Below are 21,345 nucleotides of genomic sequence, written 5' to 3'. Positions count from 1 at the left end.
TAAGACTGTTCTTCTATGTCCCACACAGTAAATACGAACGTGTATGCCAAAATGCAGGGTGATACTCATCATGCATTCCAATTTCCTCATCGAGTGAGCATGAGCGAGGGTGGGAGTCATGTACAGAGGCGACTCTATAACAAAAGCTGTTTTCTGTAGCAGCTCAGAGCTTAGCCTTCTTCTTACCGGTGACATTAGCTACCTCCTGTCCTGATAGTAGGATGTCCGGATATTGCATGTTTCCATTCGTCGCGAAATCTGAAGAAATGCGCCAGTTTGCTCCATCCACTGCAGTCCAGTCCAGATCAGTATCCATACTGGATCGCCAGGGCAGGGTACTACTCGTCACATACCAACTAGTGTTTGGCCGGTGACATAACTTCCAGCATCGGAGAAGAGATACACGGTCGCGTCGGCAATGTCACGCACGTGTCCAAAGCGGCCCAGAGGCTGGGACTTGGTGTAGGCCGCCTTGGCATCGGATGGGAGCAGACGCTCCAAGCCCTATCATTGTGAGATCTGTGATCTTTGAGTATGTGGACATCGGCGTACCTCGGTCTGTGCAATGGGCCCCGGAGCAATGATGTTGGAGGTCACGCCCCGCGGACCATACTCGAGGGCCACGGAGTTGGACAAGGAGTCGATTCCGGCCTTCGCAACAGACACATGGGCCTGGAAAGGCATTGCTCGGTAATGGAGGGTTGCGCTGACGAACACAATTCGGCCGCCGGTTCCCGTTGGTACGGGCTTGACTGGGTCGAGTGAGCCGGCACGTTGCGGTACACGATCATGATTCGGTCAACTTACGAGACTCTGAATCAATTCGGTATTTACTGGCAGATTCTGTCAGGTATGGCAAAGTGGCCTTGAGGGTATTGTAAGACCCCAAGACGTCAATGTCCATGACCGACTTGAAGGCGTTGACGGATAGTTGTTCAATGGACGCCAAGAAGTTGCCGGCGGCACCGGCGCTGTATAGCGCTGTCAGCACGTGTATACCAAGGCGACGAGGAATTCTCCCAACGCACATGACAAAGTCGATCGACCCAAGCTCCTTGACGCAGCGCTCGGCAGCCTCCTTCAAGCTCTCAAACTTGCGAACGTCCACCGCCCCAATCCCGATCACCTTGGCACCGGGGCGGATAGTCGCCATCTCCTGAGCAGCGCGTTCGGTCTTCTCAACATTGCGGCCAATGATGCAGGCGTTGGCACCCAGGTGAACCAATGCGCGCACCTGAGCACTGCAGATCGTGCCTGCGCCACCGGTGCAGAAGACGACCTTGTTGGCTGTATTGTCCGAGTCAGCGACGATGCCGGGCAGTTGCATCAGGGGATGAATTACCGAAAATGCCATCCTTCCAGACGTCACTCATATACTCAGACTTGGGCAGAGCCATGGTGTAGGGTGTGGAGGATGAAGTCTGGAGAAGTGATGGGGGAAAGAGGAGTCTAGAGTATCAGCCCGTCGCGGTTTCCCCACAGCCGCGAGCCTCGGCTCGTTCGGGATTTCAATGCACAACACCAATGCACTCATAGATAATGTTGGATGTGATTTGCTAGACTCGAATAAGATGAAGAGCTATACAAGATTGTACTATCGTGCTTCAGGTATGAGTCTACGGTCGGCTTCTGGGTTTCATTGTCGCAGATATATCGCTCTCTAGTTACCTGTATACACCGACCGACCGAACTGTGCAAAGCCTAGGTAAAACTCCCAGCTTCCAAACTAGGATTTCCCAATGATTTTGCAGTCATAGACACGATATATCATTAAGCTCACCTTACGGAACGAGTTCCAGTGACGACCGAGTCGATGAAGAACGCCCGGCTGCTGATTGGTCCACGCGAGTCGCTGGGCTCTGGCGTCACTCCGCCTGCGATTCTTCCTATTCTTCAACATCGCCAGCACGAATTGGCCCTGCAGTCCTCATCGCGCTCTCGGGCACTGAGATTGGTCTGTCGCAATTATCGCACACTTTTAACGCCGGCGCCATGGCCTGCCCCATTACCGTCACCAAATTCGTCGGCACTGTTTCGCTCGGCCTGTTGACGGTAAGTGCAAGGCCGGCGCAGCGACCGGGTCCTTTCAACGGTTCTCTCAGCTAACACAATTATCTCAATCCCAGGGCCTGTCATATTCCACATCAGCCATCACCCTGCCCTCTCTGGAGCTGCTCCCGACCTCTAGCAATGCTTCGCGCTGCTTCCACGAAGTGAAGCGCCTGAACCGCAAGCATGCCCTGCGCCTCTCCAGCTTGACCAATACCTGTCTTCTCTTCGCCTACTCCATCTCGCCCCCACGCCGAAAGCACCCGTACCTGATTTGGATGTGTGTGGTGTCGACCGTGAGCTCCTTCGCCCTGGACCTGTGGTTCAACCGTCACCTCGGTCTCCAGCAATGGGCGTGTACCGCCATCCAAGACACCACCGGTCTGTGCCTCAGCCGCAAGACCCACTCCGGTGCGAAAAAGGATGACGACCTCGTCGTGGTCGAGACTGACGAGGACGTGAATGGCGAGAGTGTTCAGCGCGAGATGGACCGGGAGCGCCGGCTCCAGGGCGCCCGGGCCTGGCTGGCTGGGATTGCCTTGTCGATGGGCATTGTGGGCCTGTGGGGAGATAAAAAGTGAGGTGCTAAAGCAGGCTACCATCTCGCCTCGGTCTGTCCATCGAGGCCTCTCGTCTTCCTCTTTTCTGCTGGCGCAACGGCGAAACATCGGCTGTTTTCCCTAATCTTGTCTTGTTACGAGGTCTCGCGCTGCGGCTGGATCCAGCCATAATGGGCCGTTTGTTTCTGATTTCGATACGCTTCTATCCCTCCGCTTTTGTCATTCTCTTTCATCTGTATATCGATATGAATCCAACGTAGATATATGCCGTGATCTCATTGTGTTGGACGAGTGTCCGAGCATAACAAGCCCGATCGCCTGGCGAATATACATCCAGGACCAGCTATATAGTAGACCCTGGGGTGAATCGCAGGACTCGAATACTCGGTGAATCGGGCAACCAATGAACCTGGGGTGAATGACGTATGGAGGCCTGACTCCAACGTTACTCGAACTGGAAGACCGTCACCATCGATCTGACATAACGGTGGGGGCCGACACCTGTTCAACTTTGCAATATTAGAATGTCTCCTTGGATATCAGAAGGCTGTGGATATCAACACTGGAGCGTCATGCAGACCGCATTTTTCTTGCTGATTCCGATCCTGTTCGTCGCCGTCCAGGTTCTTCTGCGACTCGCCAAGGCCATCGTCTCTCCCCTCAAAGATATACCCGGCCCCTTCTGGAGCCGATTCACTTCGCTGTGGTACTTTAATCGCGTGCGCAAGGGTCAGTTCGAACACGATAATATCCGCCTGCATCAGCAATATGGCGCGGTTGTGCGCGTCGCGCCCAATCAGTATAGCATCAGCGATGCCTCGGCGATCAAAACCGTCTACGGCACGGGTTCGCGCTTCGCAAAGGCTGCCTGGTATGATGGATGGAAACATCCCCAGCAGTGGTCGGTCTTTTCCGACCGGGATATCAAGAGACATTGTTCGTGTGTCGGTTTCTCGTCGCTTCCTTGACTAATACGTTCTACGCGTAGCTGAGACCCGCAAGACCTTCACCAACTTGTATTCCCTGAGCTCGTTGCTGCACTATGAAGTCTTCGTCGACCAATGTGCTGAGATTTTTACGCAACGATTGGACGAGATTGCGGATAACAAGCAGACGTTCAATCTGGGACACTGGTTCCAGTGCTACGCATTTGACGTGATTGGGAACCTCACATTCGGCGAAAGATTTGGTAAGACTGCCGTTCACGACCAGATCGGGTATTCTGGAGCTAAACCATGCAGGCTTCCTGGATCGAGGCGCCGATATCGACGGCGCTATCGAGGCCGTACACAAAATGATGATGTATAGCACGCTGGTCGGCATCTACCCAGAATGGCACCCCCGACTCTTCGGTTTCCTCAGCCAGTTCAAGTGGTCTGGTGCTGGCGGACGTCAATATATCAGCGACTTCGTACGGGACAAGATTCGCAAGCGCGGCCAACAAACGGACAAGACCGAGAAAGCTACCAGCGCGACTACTGGACCGCAGGACTTTCTCGAGAAGCTTCTTCTGGCACGCGATAAGAACCCGGAGAAAGTGACCGAATTTCATCTGCTCATGATGGGCCGGTCGAATGTGGGTGCTGGGTCTGATACGACAGCTATCAGTCTGTCGGGCATTATGTGGTACCTCCTGCAGAATGCTGAGGTCTTCCACAAATTGCGCGATGAAATCGACGAGCTCACAGCCCGGGGACGATGTAGCGCGAATGTGACTTTCAAGGAGAGCCAGGAGATGCCTTATTTCCAGGCTGTCATGAAAGAGGCCCTCCGCATGCACAGTGCCACTGGGCTTCCGATGTGGAGGGTCGTTCCTGATGGAGGCGCAGAGCTGAATGGGCGATTCTTTCCGGCGGGAACGGTCGTTGGTGTCAATACTTGGGTTGCACACTACGATGAGCGCATTTTTCCCGATGCTAAAGCTTTCCGTCCTGAGAGATGGCTGGAGGGAGAGAGTGATCCGGAGCGGTTAAAGGCGATGAACCAAATGTATATGCCAGTATGTGTCCCTGACTCTTCTACATGTACGGACTAGATGCAATTGCTAATGACTTGCACAGTTTGGTTTGGGCTCGCGAACATGTCTAGGGAAGCACATCTCCATTCTTGAGATGTCGAAGCTAATACCCCGATTGGTACGGGACTATGACATTGTTCCGTTGAGGAAGACCTGGTCTACGCAGAACTACTGGTTTGTCAAGCCAACTGATTTCGAAGTGAAAATACAGAAAAGGGCGCAGAAGAATGTCGCCTAACGCCGTTAGATTTTTTGATACGAAGACTATGATACAAATTCATTTACAAATATTCAGCTAGTCCCCAGCTAAATCTTCTATACTCGGTGCTAAACCTATTCGCCTGTAGGAGTAGATAATTTTTGTTTGCAATCAAAGCATATTCCATTCTAGTTTTTTTTTTTTTTTTTTTTTTTTCTTTTCTTTGCTTTTTTTTTTTTTTTGTAGTTTTGTGTCTTTTTCCAAATCGAGCACAAGCAATATCGATTTTCAAGTCACTTTGCCCCCAAAAGTCGTCAATTTATCACGTATCGACCATCGCAACAACTACGACAGCAACTCATCCAACTCCCTTGATATTCAATTTTCTTCCTCATCGCTCCAAGCGACTTCGTCCTCGGAGTCCTGGCCGCTCGAATCACCCTTTTCTTCCTCATCCGAAGCATCTTCGTCCGAGAGCTCTTCGCTCGAGCTTTCTGACTCACTCAGTACCTCGATTGGCCGTTTGACTAAATCCTTTGGCCGCTTGGCAGGAAGCTCTTCTTCGCTCGAGGAATCAGGTTCCTATTTTCTTTTCTTGCCCTTCTGGGGCGCGTTCTTCGCATCTCCATGTGCGGAATCATGATGTTTCCTTTTGGCTTTATTCTTTGCAATCGGAACAGCATCGAGGATGCCATCGTCGGACTCTTCTTTCACATCAGTGAATCTCACTGCTTTCTTTTTGGTGCCCTTTTTCGATTTCCCATTTCGTTTTTCACTTGCCGAGGCTCCCACGTCAGCTTCATCATCATCAATCGGCTCTACCTTGTGCTTTGAGAAGATTGGTAAGCCCCGAGCGCCCTGTACCAATGCATTCCGCAAGAAGCTTGAGACTGCAACTGATCTTACGAATGGTATGGCGGTTATAGGAGATCCCAAGTAAATCGGATTCCAGTTCTTTGGTACGGCTCTCAGAGCTCACTGGAAGCTCCATTGCCGTTGTTCCGAGAGTCAGCTTTCAGGGTTTTATGATTCCATCATCCAACCTAAGCCCTATAGAATCTTTGACTCACTGGGGTTTTTTGCGCTCAAGATTCGTCTTCACAACTGGGATGCTCCTTCATCTATTCTCTGCGGTCTTGGATGTGTGATTATTTTCTTGTCCCTGCGTGTATCTGAAGCGACAAAAATCCCCGAAGCAAGGATCGAAAGGTGAGACAGTGTTGAAAAATGATGTGTGATGCTTTGTTTTCTCTCCCTCGGTGCAGGTCACGAAGACAAAGAAAAGCAAACTCGGAACCCCGATCTCGAGTGCTTCCATGGATGCTATCACCATTCGAGACTTTGGGGCTTATTTTTGGTCGAGTCCGGGAGTTTCTTTCAACTACTTTTACAGTCGTGTCTATCGGGTTTCATTGTCAGAGCCCAATCCTTCTCTTTCCGAAGACACATATAGACCTACCACCTCCCAGGGAGGACTCTTCCTAACAATCAACAGCAATCTAAGTGGTTCTCCTCAGCGTTGGCCAGTTATTTTCTTAGGTTTTCTCACAAAGATGCCACTGCGCACTCTTGCATCCAGCTCTGGCTCGAGCAGATTATCCGACGGGCGTTCGGGTCAAAGCACATCTACTGAACCCACTAGCCTGGACTCCAATCGATCACCCTACAGGAAAGAGGATGCTGGAGCTAGGGCTCACAAACGAAAGTCTCCTACCGAGACAGCAGAGACTCAGGGAGAGCCTCGTCGTACGCGACGTACCCGGGCGACTGCGAGTCCAAAACCCCCGCCTACAGTTGGCTCACCGTGGGATCCAACCGAACGAAGGATTGTGAATGTCGAAGCTTTAGATCTCAATAAATCTTACGTGAATATCCACAGTCCTCGTGCGCTTGCACGGGAGCCCCATGAGGATATCCCAAGGCCACCGAGGCAAAAAAGGTGGATACACCACGGCAATGTGCCTCTCACTGATATCGCTCGTCTGCCTCCTGATTGGAACTCATGGGAGGATGATCTTGATCCAAAGTGATTGCCTATGGTCTACTGTATTTTTATGTCATTATTGGCTAACGAGTCGTCTAGTGACTACGAAAGCCAAATTGTCAGATGTAAGGAGCGAATCCAAGATGGAATCATGCCCCATCTTTTCCAACAAAGACTGAAGGAGTTTGAGCAGGTAGTCAGTCGCCACAGGTAGGTGCTTCTCGGTCACTTGATTCAAGATTTTACAATATCAACAAGCTCGTATTCAACAGACAAATGGCACTCAACGAGCCTCGGGGTCTTCGCTGGGCCGTAATTCAACGTCTATATTCCTTGAAGCAGGTCCAAGTATCTCTTGAGGCTAGAGGTGATCCCAATGAGCAACTGCCCAATGTCAAAGCTATCATTGATGCGTATCGAACGCGCAGACTTGATTGGCATGGACTGGTCACCTATTGGTCGAAGGGCAAAAGACTCTGTGAGCCGAGGCCATTTGATTCGGATGAGTTTGATGCAATCAATGTGAAATATGATGGCAGAAAGAGCTTTTGGGTGGAAGGTGTAAGTTTCGAAGATGATCGACTCTCGAACAATCATTCCATATATGACCAGTTTGCTTATGGTCCATCCAGCTTGTAGGTCCGGGACCGATGCTTCAGCTCCATGGAATCAAGATTGACCCGGGACTGCGGTATCCATTTGTATACAGCGTGAGTTTCTCTATTTCTCTTTCAGTTGTTCAAACTCTTATCCGTCTTCTCTTCGATAGTATATGGTGGCCATTCGCTTCCCCGGCTATGAATGGTGGACAGAGCTGGAGTTTATCCACGATACTGGATCAAGCATGATGGGGATCTTCGAAGGAGACTTCGTCTCCATGATGGGTCCACACAGGCCCGGCCAAGCACCTAACCTATACCCTATTCGCGCCATGGGGACGTACGAGATAGAAACCGGTAACGGCAAGGTCATTCGAGATGTCATCACTATCGAGGTGACACTGCTAGATCCCAAGAAAAAGCTTCGGCTTTGCCCATGGACCAGCGTTCAATGTGCTGTCAGACCGGGAAATTGGGATCCCGAGAGACACCGCAACGATGGCCCCTGGATTCGGACGATGCTATACACGGGAACATCGCCTAGTCAGGAACGGAGGCTTCACATTTCCAATTCAAGGCGTACTCTGAAGCTACCTGGAGTTGATGATAACAAACGCCGACGGCCGGCTGATCTGCACTATACCACGCCTTATAGCGGGCCGGGGAGAGTCTTACAGGAGCCTGCCCCACCATATCCTGATACCAAGTTCCAGCCGCGGGAGTTTCCCAGAGGATTTCGAGGGGTTCGAGAGACTGAGTATCCTTCGATGAGAAATGGCTCTTTCAACTAAATGCCGCTCTGTTCATCTTCAATGTTGCGTTGGGTTATTGCTCCTTTGATTGTTCTCTTTCAATGCCAATGTTTCCGCTTCTTGCCAGCCTTCCGTAGCCTAGCTTTAGCTATATTTTCTGTGCGATTACATGGAATTTGTTAAATTCGCTGGCAGAAATAAGTCAGTTGGTGTGGACTAGACTCCTACATCAAAGGCAAAGCGTCCATGGTGTGAGCTCGAAGTACAGCTGAGTGGAGATTCGCGGGTCTGACACGTCCCGATCGTCGCGTCTGTTTCTAGCCTCGGAAGTATGAGAGACTACAGCTGTCTGCAGGACCGACCGACAGCCACCAAGTATGAAGGGTCTCCGCCCTGGTTTGCCGACGGGCACCCCTTGTTGAGCCCCCGGTCGCTCCCTGCAATACCCAGACTTCCCGAACCTTTGGGCGCCTGGTGCCACTCGAACGCGTCGTTCCGACCACCTCTGCTCCACTAGAGCATTATGCGCCAGACTCCGCTTCTCGACTCAGCTTGAATTTCGCCAGCACCCCGTCAGCCGCGAGCTCTGGCGTCCGCTCCTTATGACCATCCTCTACTCCTATCCACGCACTCTCCGACGGGTGATCGTCCGGAACCGCCTCCTTCGTACCCTCTTGCTCCTCTTTGTAGCATGGAATCTCATCGAGCTGCACCTCATTCTCCGTCGCATCTCCGAAACCGACCTGATCTATCGCGATCAGCCTCCGCGGAACGAACGAATATTTATTGCGAGTGTGAACTGGAACAATGAATTTATCCTGCGAACCCACTGGAGCCAGGCATTGGTGGAACTGACCCGGAGATTGGGCGCAGACAACGTGTATATCAGTATTTACGAAAGTGGGAGCTACGATAACACCAAGGGGGCATTGATGGACCTGGACGTGGAGTTGGAGCGCCTGGGGATCCCGCGCACGATCGTCCTCTCGCCCATCACACACGAGGATGAAATGGCCGCGCCGCCGGGTGAGGGCTGGATTATGACGTCGAGGGGAAAGCCAGAATTGAGGCGGATCCCGTACCTATCCCGGACTCGGAATGAGAGCCTGAGACCACTAGAGGCGCTAGCAAAGCAGGGGATCACATTCGACAAGGTTCTCTTTCTGAATGATGTCGTATTCACGGTAAGTCTACAGGTGCTTGCCCTGGGTAGCTGCAGACCCTCGCTCACTAGAATTCCAGCCTAACGATGTGTTTGAATTGCTGGACACCAACGATGGCAGCTATGCTGCTGCTTGCTCGCTCGACTTTTCCAAACCACCGAACTACTATGATACATTTGCTCTCCGAGATGCCGGGGGCCACGAGGCTGTCATGTCATCCTGGCCATTCTTCCGTAATCCTAGATCACGACGTGCCATGAAGAACATGCAGCCCGTGCCAGTGCAAAGCTGCTGGAATGGAATGGGCAAGTCCGCTCGACCTCTCTTGCGATTCATCACCTAACCCTCCATCTAGTTGCAATGCCAGCCGCACCCTTCGTCGCAAACCCCCCTCTCCGCTTCCGCGGAATCCCAGACTCGCTCGCGACCTCTCACCTCGAGGGCTCCGAGTGCTGTCTCATCCATGCAGACAACCCGCTATCCGCGCAAGACGGAATCTATCTCAACCCCTTGGTGCGGGTTGGGTACAGCAGCCCCGCATATGTGGCTGTCAACCCCATTGTGAACTGGTTGTCCCCACGGACGATCCTCCAGGGACTATGGGTCAATCGAATCCGCCGCTGGACGACGACCACTTGGTTTGAAGATCGATATGTTCGAAACCGGGTGTCGCGCTGGGCAGCTTTGGATAAAAATAACTATGAGCCTGGTGAGGTCTGTATTGTCAATGAAATGCAGGTTTTGCATCCTTGGGGCTGGGTCCATGTACAATAATATCGCATATATAGGTAATTTTTGCTTTCGGAATACAGAATAATCAGCCTTCTGTTCTTCGACGGTAGCCAATTGCTAGAACTCTCCGCACCAAACACCCGGTCAGGAGTAACATTTTCGCTCGCCTAACTCCTATTGTTCAAGCCACCGATGGATTTTACCAGGAATATATTCGTAGAAGAGAAGTATTTTTTTTTTTTGCTCGTGCAATAACTTGCTACTTACAAGTCCGCTCACAGAATGCTTTACAATCGATGTACCGCACAATTAATGCGTCGGATTGGTAGAACCCGGATTCCTGTCGCCCAACGCTGGCGAACGTGCCATATGCTGCGTAACCACCCCCAAACCTTATTGTGACAACTTCTATAGTTGCTCGAGGCAAGTATACAACACCCACCTCCTATTATAAACCACTCTCAAAAACAATCCATGAACACGTTGTTCGTGATTCAGAATCACAAACACAAAGAACAGACAGAGGAGTTGATCCAAGTGCACTCAGACAGAATCCTTGGGCAACCGCTCCTTCGACGACGACGCATCAGCAGACGGCCCAGACATCGGCACGGGCGCAGCTTTCGGTGCCGCCGCCGGCGCGATCCAAAAGACCGGGTATCTGCGGTGCAGATTATTCAGCAGCAAGGCGCAGAGCATGAGTAAGGTCGACGACAGCAGTACCACGGGCAGGTAGTACCACGAGAGATGCCAGACCTCGTCGTTGGTCGCGGGTAAGAGGGCAGTGGCACCCGCCGGCGGGTGCGTGGTGCCCGTCAGCTGCATGGCGACGATGGCAAGGGCGGTGGAGAGCGAGGCGGCCAGCCACCGCAGGGACTCGAAGCGTGCTTGGTCGGGCATGAGGCTGAATAGCTTGGTAATGGACACGCCGATCAGGGCGCTGAAGAAGTGGCCGAATATCAGGGCGCGCGGCTGCGCGAGGGGGCTTTCGATGGCGCCGAAGCAGAGCACCGCGGACGCTCCCTGTTATTCCTCTCGTGAGTTGTCAAGGACCATTAAGAATTTCGAGCATCTTCTGGGGCTTACATATGACGCGATGATTCCGGGTACGTGGCGCGAGGTGAAATATTCAGAGTGGTTGAAGATGGCCTGCACCACGGAGAGACCGCAGAAGGCGGCGATGAAGGACCACGCCGCTACTTGGTATGTTGGCAAGGGCTTGGGAGGCTCGGGGCGATAGCCAAGCCAATGGCTCATCCACCGCGGGAGACGAGCGAGACGAGAATTGGCCATGGAGAGTGTTGGCCCGGGACTTCTAAGGTTGTCTCGCTCAAACGATGAATCACGCGAAAATAAGGAAAAGCGAGAGCGAATGACACCGAAGAAAAAGACGGCGCTAGTCTTCATTGGGATGAGGAGAAGAGCGCGTGAGGGGAAGATCGAAACGGGAAAGAGCGACTGTCGCCGGCGTGCGGAGAATGCGGGGAGGCCGATATCTTTGGTAATGGGAATTCGTGGATCAAGAAGTGATACATAGCAATATATAAATTATACACTAGGCTAAAACAGCCAGCCACTACACAGCCAAATCATGCATCAACTCCCGGCTCACAATATGAGACTCTCCGAGAGTGCCCTTCATCACAAGCACCAAGTCATCCACCGTGGCTAGGAACTTCAAGTAGGAGCTGACTGCTACACAGAAGCGTCGGTAGTGCTCATCGCGGATCAGCTCCGTACTGAGTTCGATGTCAACCTGATGGGTCTGGAAGAATTCAAAACAGCGTTTGAGCAGCGGCGTGGGCAAAACCTCGGGCAAAGCATCGCCGGTTTTGAGTGCCTGCTCCACCACGCCCAGGACGGCCATGATGTCACCAATGTTGCGGTGGTCCAGAAGCCCGGTGTGGCGCGCAAACCGCGTTTGGAGGTGCTCGGGTAGCGATGCGGACAAGTACAGCAGTCGGCCAAGGTGCTGGTTCAATTCCTGGCAGAGAGATTTGACTTGGCTCAGGCGGTCGCTGTCGAAGGGCGAACTGGAAAACTCCAGGCGCAGCAGAGCGACGGGCCCGTCCAGCGCAGTGAGTGTTTCGGCGAGATTGAGGGCAAGGTGCTCGGCTACGAGACCTTCGTCGCGGTCAGGTTGACCCCAACAAGACAGCAGCAGCGCATAGTGGTCTGAGAGGGCTCGGATGGCGTTCGATAACGACTTGCAAATGTGTCGCGCTGCGGAGGGTGGTCGAGGGAAAATCTGAACAACCATGGCGGCGGCAGATCCCACCAGCACCAGCACAAGTCGTCGCCAAAAGACACTATACCCTTCGCCGGGGTTGCCGTAGGACGGGATGTGACTGAAGAAAACACGTTAGTTTCGGGCTCGCAAGTGGCAGTTTAGCAATTGGTCGATGACTTACGTATCGTCGTAGCTGTAACCAATAACCAGGATGCATGTCGCACCGCCCATAATCGTAGCCTGCAGCAAGGCAAGAGGAGCGAAGATACGTCCCCACATCAAGATGACAATGACGGCGGCCATAATGGCCCCAAGTCCATATGGGTTGCCAGGGCCATGTCCAGAGCCAACGTACCAAGCTACCAGACCCATGACACCACCAACGACGGTACCAACGGCACGGGAGACCAGAGAAAGAGTGAAGTCTGACATGTACACGACCACGGTGGTCTGACCCATAATAAGAGCCCAGAGGCCCTTTTCGCGATAATAGAAACTGGCACTCGAGGGGATCGCCGCAGGAATGGCGAGGGCAATGGTGACAATCACAAGTCGTAGGGCGTACATACCCTCGGCGTTGATGAGCCAGTGATAGGTACTGAGAATAACCCGCCCGAGGCCGCTGCGTTGCTTCACTCGGTATCCACGGCTAATGCGAAGGCTTTGCTGTGCTGCTTTGGATTGCGCTTCTACAACGTCGGGATCGACCACCGGAGACTGCGCTGCAATGACGGGCGCGACTGCGCTGCGGTGAAAGACCCAGTTGAACGCATACCGCAGCCCCCGGGGGAGCCATACCCGAACTCTCTGGCGTTCTTTCATCAGAGCCACAAGCTGGGCGAGGACGTTTTCCCAAGAGTCGGCCACACCGAGAACTTGCTCCTCGAAGACCATACCCAGAGTGATTGCTCGTGTCTTGTGCATTGTGGAGTCTTCAAGGTCCTTGAGCTTGCCATTTTCGTCAAAGATGTCTGCATTCGTTTGGATCAGCCGTTCTGTGGTCTCTGTGGCATAGGCTGGGCGCAACTCTCGGAGATTCTGCAGAACCTCCTCGCTACGGGCACAGAGCTCATTCAAACGTTCCTTAGAGGGCCGGCCAAACCAGCGAGCAGAGTTGATGGTGGCAATGCAGTCGGCAACAATGGTACTCGCCTCCTGGCACACAGGGAGGATCTTCTTGCTAGGCTGGCGAATTGCGTCGAGCATCTCTTGGCGGAACGACTCGTGTTCAGGGCCGCGGAATGCCTGGACCAGGCGAACACTTTCCATCAGCTGTCGGATACCCACTTCATGGGCTCGCTTTTTTTCATCTGCGACATCAGTGGGAGAGGCATCACTATCCGAATCTGCGGTGATTGCACGAAGTCTCTCCAATTTAGCTTCGCCGCCCACGCGCGCGATGTGGAAATCCAACAATGACAAGCTTCTGAGTGATGCCTGGCGTACTGGTTCATTCAAACTCTTAATGTCGTCTGCGTTCCACCGACCAAGAGAAAAGTCCAGTTGCAAGAACCCGAGAGCGGGCTCAATCTTCTTGTAAGCAGTGATGGTCTTCATCTTGAGTGCTTGGAGGTCATTCATTTCAAGAGTCTCGTCCTCGATCAAACTCGCCATTGTCACGTCTAATGGGCCTTTCAAGAGTCGTGCCAATCCCTCCATGCCGTCCAGCACTGTATGTGAGGTCGATTTGGGAAACAAGAGGATCTGACAAGCCAGTCCCAGCCCAATACCAATCGCAGCTGGTTCGATCAAGATCTTTGGCATCGTTCCATTGAATGAGGGAAGTAGCGGTCCAATGGTCAAAAACAGATCCAAAATAATCGTGCCGAAAATCTGGAATAGCGCAAACTTGGGGTTCTTCGCTCGAATGCGGGCCTGTCGAGATGAATTCAATCGTCTGCTCCCCCTGACTGGCGGGCTGTGGATTCACTTACGAGCAAGTACACCATGAGGCAACACAAGCAAAAGAACACTGCGGTGACGCGCGCATCCAGCATCCATCCGGAGTAAACAAGCACCTGTTCCACCGCTGCCACGCTCTGCCCGGTCGAATTGGCCATACTGTACGCGGTCTGTCCCAAGGCCTGCACTCGGGCTTGCGTTTCAGCCGCCGGTCGCGCGGCATAGGCCGCTTTCATGGCGATCACACCCCATGCCCATCCCAGGGCCATGCCAACGATGAGGGTCAACGCCCCCAAGATGAAGATAAACACAATGCCGGTCGGAGGCACCATGAAGAGGACCAGCCTGGCGACTCAATCAGCATCTAGACTCAATGGGATGCATTGCCGGGTTCCACTCACGTCGCGAAGAAAGTCGCGGTCCCAATCTCATGCAGGGACGGACCGATAAAGATCAGCAGCGACGCGACCCATGCTGCCACAGAACAGCGAAACAGCACCTTCAGGTCGCGGGCGTTGAAATGGTCCAGCCAGGCGGGCAGCTTTCGGCGTGTCTTCGCGACCGAGACCTCCTTCGCTGGCAGCGCGGTCTTCTCCGCGCTTGTCGCCGGCGAGGGACCGACAGGGTCGTGTCGGGCAGAGTCGGACATGGGCCTGCTCTAGTCGCGCGTCAGCATGGGAGATTGGATGAGAAAGAATCGAATCGGCGAACAGCATTCCACGCTGACATCGCATTCCGTGCGCGGAAAAGGACAGAAACTTCAAGGCTGCTAGGAGAGGGGGAACACGCTGATGTAAGACTTGTCCGGCGGGCTTTTTTGACTTTAGAATTTGTAGATCGGCGCTATCGAGACAATTATTGGCATCCTGATGGCCCTAGCCTTGGACATGACTCGCGCCGACCAACGGGGCGTCCAGGCGATCGACGCACGCCTTGCCCTTCGTGACTTGGTGATGGGGGCGGACATTCTGCGCGCAGTTAAAATGAGGGTCCGCCCAGCAAGGTTTTGGCTTCCTGGTTTTGATCCTTTGCCCTTTAATTCGAGGGTCGTTGCGACGGGGAAGGGGAATTCATATGGATAACAATAGTCCTCGTTGACGATGTGATAAACGATGGAGTTCTCCGCCCCTTCCAGCTTAGCCCATGCCCATCTGAGCAGTCATCATGGAGGAATATAGGGACTGCTTTGTTGTCGTCTTGGAGTGTCAGGTTATACCAATGCAAACCACGCGTAATTATCAGCTGTATATCATTTGGTCCAATGGGCTAGCAGATAAGCCCCTCATGGTTTAGGATCTTTCTAGAATATCTTCTGCTCATCCTTAGGGGTCAGTCAGTAGCAGTTGCCAGCAAGACAGAATGGAACGTGAACAAAGTGGACAATCCTTGCCACATTCCACGGAGTGATCAAGCTCCGTTTATTTTCAACGATCAAGAGGAGTTGTTCGGACTCTGGGAGAATAAAAGCAGCCTGCTATTGTTATACTATGCAATTTCTAAATTTTTTCTGTCCCTTAAGGTTTTACCCATCTGGTTCCCCTTTTCATATCTTCTGCTTACATCTTATTTAGACAGTAGAATAACAGAAAGAAAAAAATAAGACTCATCGTGGTATATTTAACCCATTGAAGAATTTCATTCACGTTGCGGTCCCTATAGAAGAGATGTCACATTCAAGTTATGATTCTAGGGAAAAGACAGTGGTATGGAAATACAGCGCATATATCTGATGAGTCACTTTATGCCTGAGCTCTGGCGACCATTTCGATGGCGACCGTTGTGTTGGGAACATTTACGCAGACTACGAGGTCGAGCGAAGCATATATAGTCAAGCTCCGCGTTTTGAAAGATCTTTGGAGACGGAAATTCTTCAAAAAGAAAAAAAAAAAAAAAAAAGGTCCAGATTCCAACCTTGAAGGAGGCCAAAATCTGATTCTTGTTCTTGTTTTAAATCCTTTCAACGGGGCTGATGTAGTTTAAATCCTGTTGCATTCATAAGCGAATTAACTACGTCCGCAGCAGATAGATAAATCACCATCGTAGCCACCTTACATTTCAGGTCGGATCGATTGCGAATAAATGCTCAGTGCTCGCGGGGGTTAGCGGCGCATCTGGAGATAACGCATGCGCAATGCGACACCAATTGGCAACCGTCAACCAAGACGATGCCAGACTGACACTTCGTTCCCGAACACTCTTCCAGAAGGTGTGATATCACGCACATCCGGCCCATCTTGCCTCTTCGCACTCGGCCGCGAGATTTGGTAAAAAAAATTCGAGAGTCGCCTCTTCGGCGTGTGGAGACGGCACCTCGACCCAATCGGCACCGCGATGGTGGAGATGGTTCCGTGGTGCGAGGATGCATCCCCGATGTCGTGATTGACGCGCTGAAAGATCTCGGGGAAAAAATAAAGCTGTCTCGCACATGGCTTGACCGTTGAAAAACGACTTGAAAGGAACAAGACAAGAAAGACAGCCTGCATTCTCAGCTCACCGGCGTGCATTTGCATGGGGCATCGCTAGAGTGATTCATCGTCAATCTCTGCATACACTCAAGAAGATGGAAAAGTCCAGCGACGTGCCGGACACCATCCAGCCGGATGTCACCACCTTCCAGGACCTCGATGTGAACCCCAAGGAGGAGCTCGAGCTGAATGTCGGCGGTCGTGGTGCAACCCAGCGCCGTCTGCGGAATTACCAGGTCACCATGATCGGCTTCTGCAGTGGCATCGGAACCGGTCTGTTCGTGGGAACAGGCTCTGCCTATGCCAAGGCTGGTCCAGCCGGCTTGCTGCTGGCGTATATCGTCGTCGGCATGGTGTTGTGGTGTGTGATGCAGAGTATCGCCGAGTTGGCGACGCTGTTTCCCACCGCCGGTTCGTTCCCTCACTGGGCTACTCGCTTTATCGATCCTTCCGTTGGATTCTCGCTCGCCATCTCATACGGATACTGCTATACGATTGCCATCGCCTCAGAAACCTCTGCCGCCGCCGTGATCGTCTCCTACTGGACAGATCTCACGCCCGCCGTCGTCATCACGGTGGGCCTGGTGCTGATCTTGGCCATTAACCTGATGAGTGTGAGATTCTACGGCGAAACCGAGGTCATCGGAGGCGCGGTCAAAGTCCTCTGCTTCTTGGGGCTGGTCATCGTCTCTATTGTCATCTCCGCCGGGGGAGGTCCAAACCATGAGACGATTGGCTTTCGCTTCTGGCACAACCCCGGTCCATGGACGAACTATAACGGCATTACCGGACCGACGGGGCACTTTCTCGGATTCCTCTCCTCGTTTGTCAATGCGTCGTTCAGTTTCATTGGCGTCGAAACCGTCGTGATCACGGCGGCCGAGTCCGTTGATCCACACCGCGCGATTCCCAAGGCTGCGCGCCGAGTGACCTATCGCATTGCGTTCTTCTATATCCTCGGTGCTCTCCTCATTGGCATCATCGTGGACCCACGCAATAGCCTCCTCACCTCGGGTGATGATAATGCCAACAGCTCACCTTTTGTGATTGCGATCAAGGAAGCCGGTATTAGCGCGTTGCCCTCCATCGTGAACGCCTGCATTCTCATTGCGGCCTGGTCAGCGGGTAACTCCTACTGTTGGGTGGGATCCCGGATGATCGTGGCCATGACCACTGATCACCAGCTACCACAGATCTTTGGTCGGGTAACCAAAGATGGTGTGCCCTATGTGGCCGTCATTACCGCGTGGCTGTTTGGTCCTCTCGCCTATCTGAGTGAGTCTGGTATCTACTCTTTGTGTCCGTGAAATACTAACGACGTACCAGGTCTTGGGTCCGGTGGTGCTGCTCAAGCCTTTACTTGGCTTCTGAATCTCAGCACGGTTGCTGGTCTCATTGCTTGGGCTACCTTGTCCTTCTGCTACATCCGCTTCTACGCGGCGATGAAAGCACAAGGCATCTCTCGCGACAGTCTTCCGTGGAAAGCGCCCTTCCAGCCATATTCCGCATGGGTAGGCTTTATTGGCTCTACGATCATCACGCTGATCGCCGGATTCCCTGTCTTCCTCAAGGGAAATTGGAATTCATCAGACTTTGTAGCCTCATACATTGGTATTCCGATTTTCATTGTGCCAATTATTGCCTGGAAGCTTTGGCACCGCACCAAGGTTAGCTCTTTCCATGGATATCTCCATGTTCTACCAGGCCAAACCCACTCACTGACTGGTTATTAGCTTCAGCGCGCTGCCACCATCGACCTTTGGTCGGGTCGTCTTCAAGATGGCGAAATTACGCCACACAGAAACCCGCACAACACCCTCTGGGGACGCTTTGTCGACTGGCTTGTATAGACACATTACATCGACTGGCTCGAGTAAAATGCATTCACATATGTACCTAATTTAGCTTAGTTTCATCTCGGTGAAACGTCACACCTAATGAAGAAAAGCGACTTCTCACACCGGTTCCGTAGCCGGTTCGAATTCCTGGACTAGCTGAACCCATCTGCATTAGAATTGTTCGCGAAGGTTCTTAATATCATGATGAGATGCCTTGCAGCAGCCGCCAACCAGGAATGATCTGAATGGCCCCTTCGTACTGGCATCATTGACCACCTGTGCGAGTTGCACGCCCCAAGGGCGCTAAGCAATAGTCAGCAGGTCGCACACATTAAAAGGACCGCAGAGTCTTCTTACATTATCACCTTGGCCCTCCTTGTCCTGATCTGTGAGCTTCTCCCAAGTTTGCGTAGTAGTGTTGTAAACCTCGCCATTCGTGCCATCAGGGTAAAGAACCAGGGTCGGCGCTGCAGAGATCCAACCAGCAGCAATTGCTTCATTGACGGAAGCCCCAAACTTTTCGATCAAGTCAGGCAGCTTGTGAATCTTGGTACAGTTGATCCCAACTCCCCAGGGGACCAGGCCATTGCTCATGGGCGCAACGGCAGTCTGCACCACCTGCGCAATTGAGCTCCCATCCGGCAACAGCTCATCCTCCCGAGGAAAAACACAAGCAATCCAGAACGGAGCCGTGATGCCCGAGTCACGAATCGCCCTCCGGACCGCACGAACCTCGTCCAGCCGCGGCAACGTCTCGAACGCGACATACTGCACGCGCGCAAGCAGGTCCCCATCCGCTTCCAGGAACAGCCGCAGCCGATCCAGGTGCCACTGGTACAGGGCGTCCTCGCTGTCGTGGGCGACGTCGTAGTCACCGCTATACTCCTGTCCGGGGATCATGCACGCACCGTACGGGCCCAGGCTCAGCGCGACCTTGGCGCTATCGCGGACCTTGGCGCGTTCCGCGACGTCCACTGCCGTTTGGAGGAAGCGCCCTACAGCGCTGCTGGGAATGCCATTGGGGAACTCGGCGGTCTTGGTGCGCGCGAAGCCTTCAGTGGAAACTTGGTATGTCGCTGTCAGGAGCACATCCACGCCTACTGTGCCAAAGTCTTTTTGGCACGCTTCGAGTGTGGCTGGGTCCCCGACGAGCAGGTGGGATGACCACAGTGGGGTGTTGGTGCTGTCGAAACTCACGCCGTACTGATCTTGAAGGGAGGTCCCAAGACCACCGTCGAGGATCTGTATGGACGGCATTGCGAGTTGGATGGGGCAACTCGTGCGAGCGGGGTGTTCAAATTTGATCTGATCAACCTTGGAGTGACATCTATTCCAACCTTGGATCGATCCATTGCGGCCTGGCGGTTTCTGCGGTTACATAATCGGGATGTCGATTTGACGTCGCGGAGGACTGTATAACTGCAGAATCAGTTCACAATCGGGGAGGAAACGAAAAAAAGCACATATTACATGGGTAGCTTGGCTCTATGTGGCTATTTTACCACGGTATCTGAACCCTCTTGTGTGCATACAACAGCCCAACAACAGCACCCAAGTTAGGAACGGCCAGTCGGGTTGAGGAAATTCAAGCCAAGGAACTATGTGCTTGGGGTAAAGTCAGTTCGCCGGGTCGGCTGCGTCGCCCTGAAGTGCTAAACACGTCGGAAAGGGACTGAGAATGTTCTTAACAAATTTCACAGTTGAAAGAGGGTATGAAACGGCAGTGTTTTCGATACTACAAAGTAGCAACGGTATAGGTTTCCCCCAGTCTTCGCCTAGGACAGGTAAAACATGATCCATTTGGTGTTAGCGTTTTACTAACGAGCGCTTCATTCAAAAATAAAGTCTTCATCCACCGATCCAGTTAACCAGACTTGTAGATCTTTGAAGGCGTCAAGGTCGTTTTTCTCGAGCGAGATATCGACAGTAGGGTCGTGCCAGTGGTGGGTTCTTTTCGTTTTAGTGCTGCGCAAAGACTCCCCGATATATCGACAGCTATCGAAATCGATGAGAATAAGTGTACCGTCTTCGTCAAGCATAATGTTTGCGGGGTTGATGTCGTTATGGACAATTCCAAGCGAGTGTAGATGTTTAATAGCGGCCATAATCCCTTCTAACCCACTTTTCATATTCTCGTTCACTAGAGCGCGCGCACTTGAAAGGAAAGCAGCCTTGCCAAGTCGTTGAGGATTGACCGCTTCAAGGAGCGTAGACGTATATCGCTTGAAGCATAGCCCAGTGACTCGACTGTGAGTTTCCTGGTAGCCATAATAGGTCGCAACGTTCGGATGGGGATTCTTGCGAACAAGTTCACATATGTCGATTTCGCGAGTGATTTGTTTTTCAAGGTTTCCATCGATATACGCGAGGAGACTTGGTGTTTTCATATAGACAGCTGACCAAGTAGCATTCACCTCTGGGCCTCTGTTCTCGGTTGGAATTTGCTCGACTGCCTGGAGATCGTCCAGCGTCTTTGGCGAATCTAATCGATTCGTCCATTTTCCAGAATATAATTTCCCGCCTTGCCGAACAAAAACCTGGACATAGGAAAACTTCATTTTGCCATCAATCCTTTTGAAGGCCTCATTTTTTTGGACAACTTCCATGTTGATGCGGGGTAACAGTGCTGGGAAGCTGTGCTGACAGGAACGACATTAAGTCGGCGAAGGAGAAGTGGTATCAATGGTGTGAACTACACGTGACTTTACTCAAGCCTGCTTCCGCCACCAAATTCCTTTTTGGAGTCGTTACAGTTGATGGAGTGAGAGACGTATTATTACTGGCAGATCGGATACGAACTGTTGTGTAAGTTGAATGTCTTCTTCGTTGGGAAACTCCATAGCTACAATTTCTAA

The 21,345-nt window shown here is 52.4% G+C and overlaps 11 protein-coding genes across 11 annotated transcripts; 5 read left to right on the top strand and 6 right to left on the bottom strand.

The window, feature by feature from the left end:
- Positions 1-163: 163 nt before the first annotated feature.
- On the bottom strand, positions 164-1,397 carry N7459_007977 (SDR family oxidoreductase; the record flags this gene model as incomplete). The annotated part of the gene is made up of 5 exons (XM_056947145.1): positions 164-288; positions 354-504; positions 553-752; positions 808-1,287; positions 1,343-1,397. The coding sequence occupies 5 exons, from the start codon at positions 1,395-1,397 to the stop codon at positions 164-166; spliced, it is 1,011 nt and encodes a 336-aa protein (XP_056796655.1).
- Positions 1,398-1,992: 595 nt separating this feature from the next.
- On the top strand, positions 1,993-2,630 carry N7459_007976 (uncharacterized protein; the record flags this gene model as incomplete). Its single annotated transcript, XM_056947144.1, has 2 exons — positions 1,993-2,052; positions 2,127-2,630. 2 exons carry the CDS (start codon positions 1,993-1,995, stop codon positions 2,628-2,630), a joined length of 564 nt encoding a protein of 187 aa, XP_056796654.1.
- A 551-nt stretch (positions 2,631-3,181) lies between these two features.
- On the top strand, positions 3,182-4,864 carry N7459_007975 (cytochrome P450; the record flags this gene model as incomplete). Its single annotated transcript, XM_056947143.1, has 4 exons — positions 3,182-3,545; positions 3,598-3,798; positions 3,851-4,608; positions 4,670-4,864. 4 exons carry the CDS (start codon positions 3,182-3,184, stop codon positions 4,862-4,864), a joined length of 1,518 nt encoding a protein of 505 aa, XP_056796653.1.
- A 543-nt stretch (positions 4,865-5,407) lies between these two features.
- Positions 5,408-5,816, bottom strand: N7459_007974 (uncharacterized protein; the record flags this gene model as incomplete). The annotated part of the gene is given in 2 exon segments (XM_056947142.1): positions 5,408-5,715; positions 5,732-5,816. 2 exon segments carry the CDS (start codon positions 5,814-5,816, stop codon positions 5,408-5,410), a joined length of 393 nt encoding a protein of 130 aa, XP_056796652.1.
- A 562-nt stretch (positions 5,817-6,378) lies between these two features.
- On the top strand, positions 6,379-8,199 carry N7459_007973 (uncharacterized protein; the record flags this gene model as incomplete). The annotated part of the gene is made up of 5 exons (XM_056947141.1): positions 6,379-6,851; positions 6,909-7,019; positions 7,082-7,370; positions 7,442-7,519; positions 7,579-8,199. 5 exons carry the CDS (start codon positions 6,379-6,381, stop codon positions 8,197-8,199), a joined length of 1,572 nt encoding a protein of 523 aa, XP_056796651.1.
- A 563-nt stretch (positions 8,200-8,762) lies between these two features.
- N7459_007972 (glycosyltransferase family 69 protein) lies at positions 8,763-10,097 on the top strand (the record flags this gene model as incomplete). Its single annotated transcript, XM_056947140.1, has 3 exons — positions 8,763-9,344; positions 9,403-9,628; positions 9,679-10,097. The coding sequence occupies 3 exons, from the start codon at positions 8,763-8,765 to the stop codon at positions 10,095-10,097; spliced, it is 1,227 nt and encodes a 408-aa protein (XP_056796650.1).
- Positions 10,098-10,598: 501 nt separating this feature from the next.
- On the bottom strand, positions 10,599-11,348 carry N7459_007971 (HPP family protein; the record flags this gene model as incomplete). Its single annotated transcript, XM_056947139.1, has 2 exons — positions 10,599-11,078; positions 11,142-11,348. The coding sequence occupies 2 exons, from the start codon at positions 11,346-11,348 to the stop codon at positions 10,599-10,601; spliced, it is 687 nt and encodes a 228-aa protein (XP_056796649.1).
- Positions 11,349-11,631: 283 nt separating this feature from the next.
- N7459_007970 (uncharacterized protein) lies at positions 11,632-14,836 on the bottom strand (the record flags this gene model as incomplete). Its single annotated transcript, XM_056947138.1, has 4 exons — positions 11,632-12,403; positions 12,467-14,160; positions 14,220-14,532; positions 14,589-14,836. 4 exons carry the CDS (start codon positions 14,834-14,836, stop codon positions 11,632-11,634), a joined length of 3,027 nt encoding a protein of 1,008 aa, XP_056796648.1.
- A 1,911-nt stretch (positions 14,837-16,747) lies between these two features.
- On the top strand, positions 16,748-18,502 carry N7459_007969 (putative amino acid permease; the record flags this gene model as incomplete). Its single annotated transcript, XM_056947137.1, has 3 exons — positions 16,748-17,927; positions 17,979-18,319; positions 18,386-18,502. The coding sequence occupies 3 exons, from the start codon at positions 16,748-16,750 to the stop codon at positions 18,500-18,502; spliced, it is 1,638 nt and encodes a 545-aa protein (XP_056796647.1).
- A 159-nt stretch (positions 18,503-18,661) lies between these two features.
- On the bottom strand, positions 18,662-19,747 carry N7459_007968 (homocysteine S-methyltransferase family protein; the record flags this gene model as incomplete). Its single annotated transcript, XM_056947136.1, has 2 exons — positions 18,662-18,793; positions 18,848-19,747. The coding sequence occupies 2 exons, from the start codon at positions 19,745-19,747 to the stop codon at positions 18,662-18,664; spliced, it is 1,032 nt and encodes a 343-aa protein (XP_056796646.1).
- A 572-nt stretch (positions 19,748-20,319) lies between these two features.
- Positions 20,320-21,096, bottom strand: N7459_007967 (kinase-like protein; the record flags this gene model as incomplete). Its single annotated transcript, XM_056947135.1, has 1 exon — positions 20,320-21,096. The coding sequence occupies one exon, from the start codon at positions 21,094-21,096 to the stop codon at positions 20,320-20,322; it is 777 nt and encodes a 258-aa protein (XP_056796645.1).
- Positions 21,097-21,345: the final 249 nt, after the last annotated feature.

The sequence above is a fragment of the Penicillium hispanicum genome (assembly GCF_028827665.1).
Source record: "Penicillium hispanicum strain IBT 35686 chromosome Unknown utg000007l_segment0_segment0, whole genome shotgun sequence".
Taxonomy (NCBI): Eukaryota; Fungi; Ascomycota; class Eurotiomycetes; order Eurotiales; family Aspergillaceae; genus Penicillium; species Penicillium hispanicum.
This window is presented reverse-complemented; position numbering and strand designations above follow the sequence as displayed.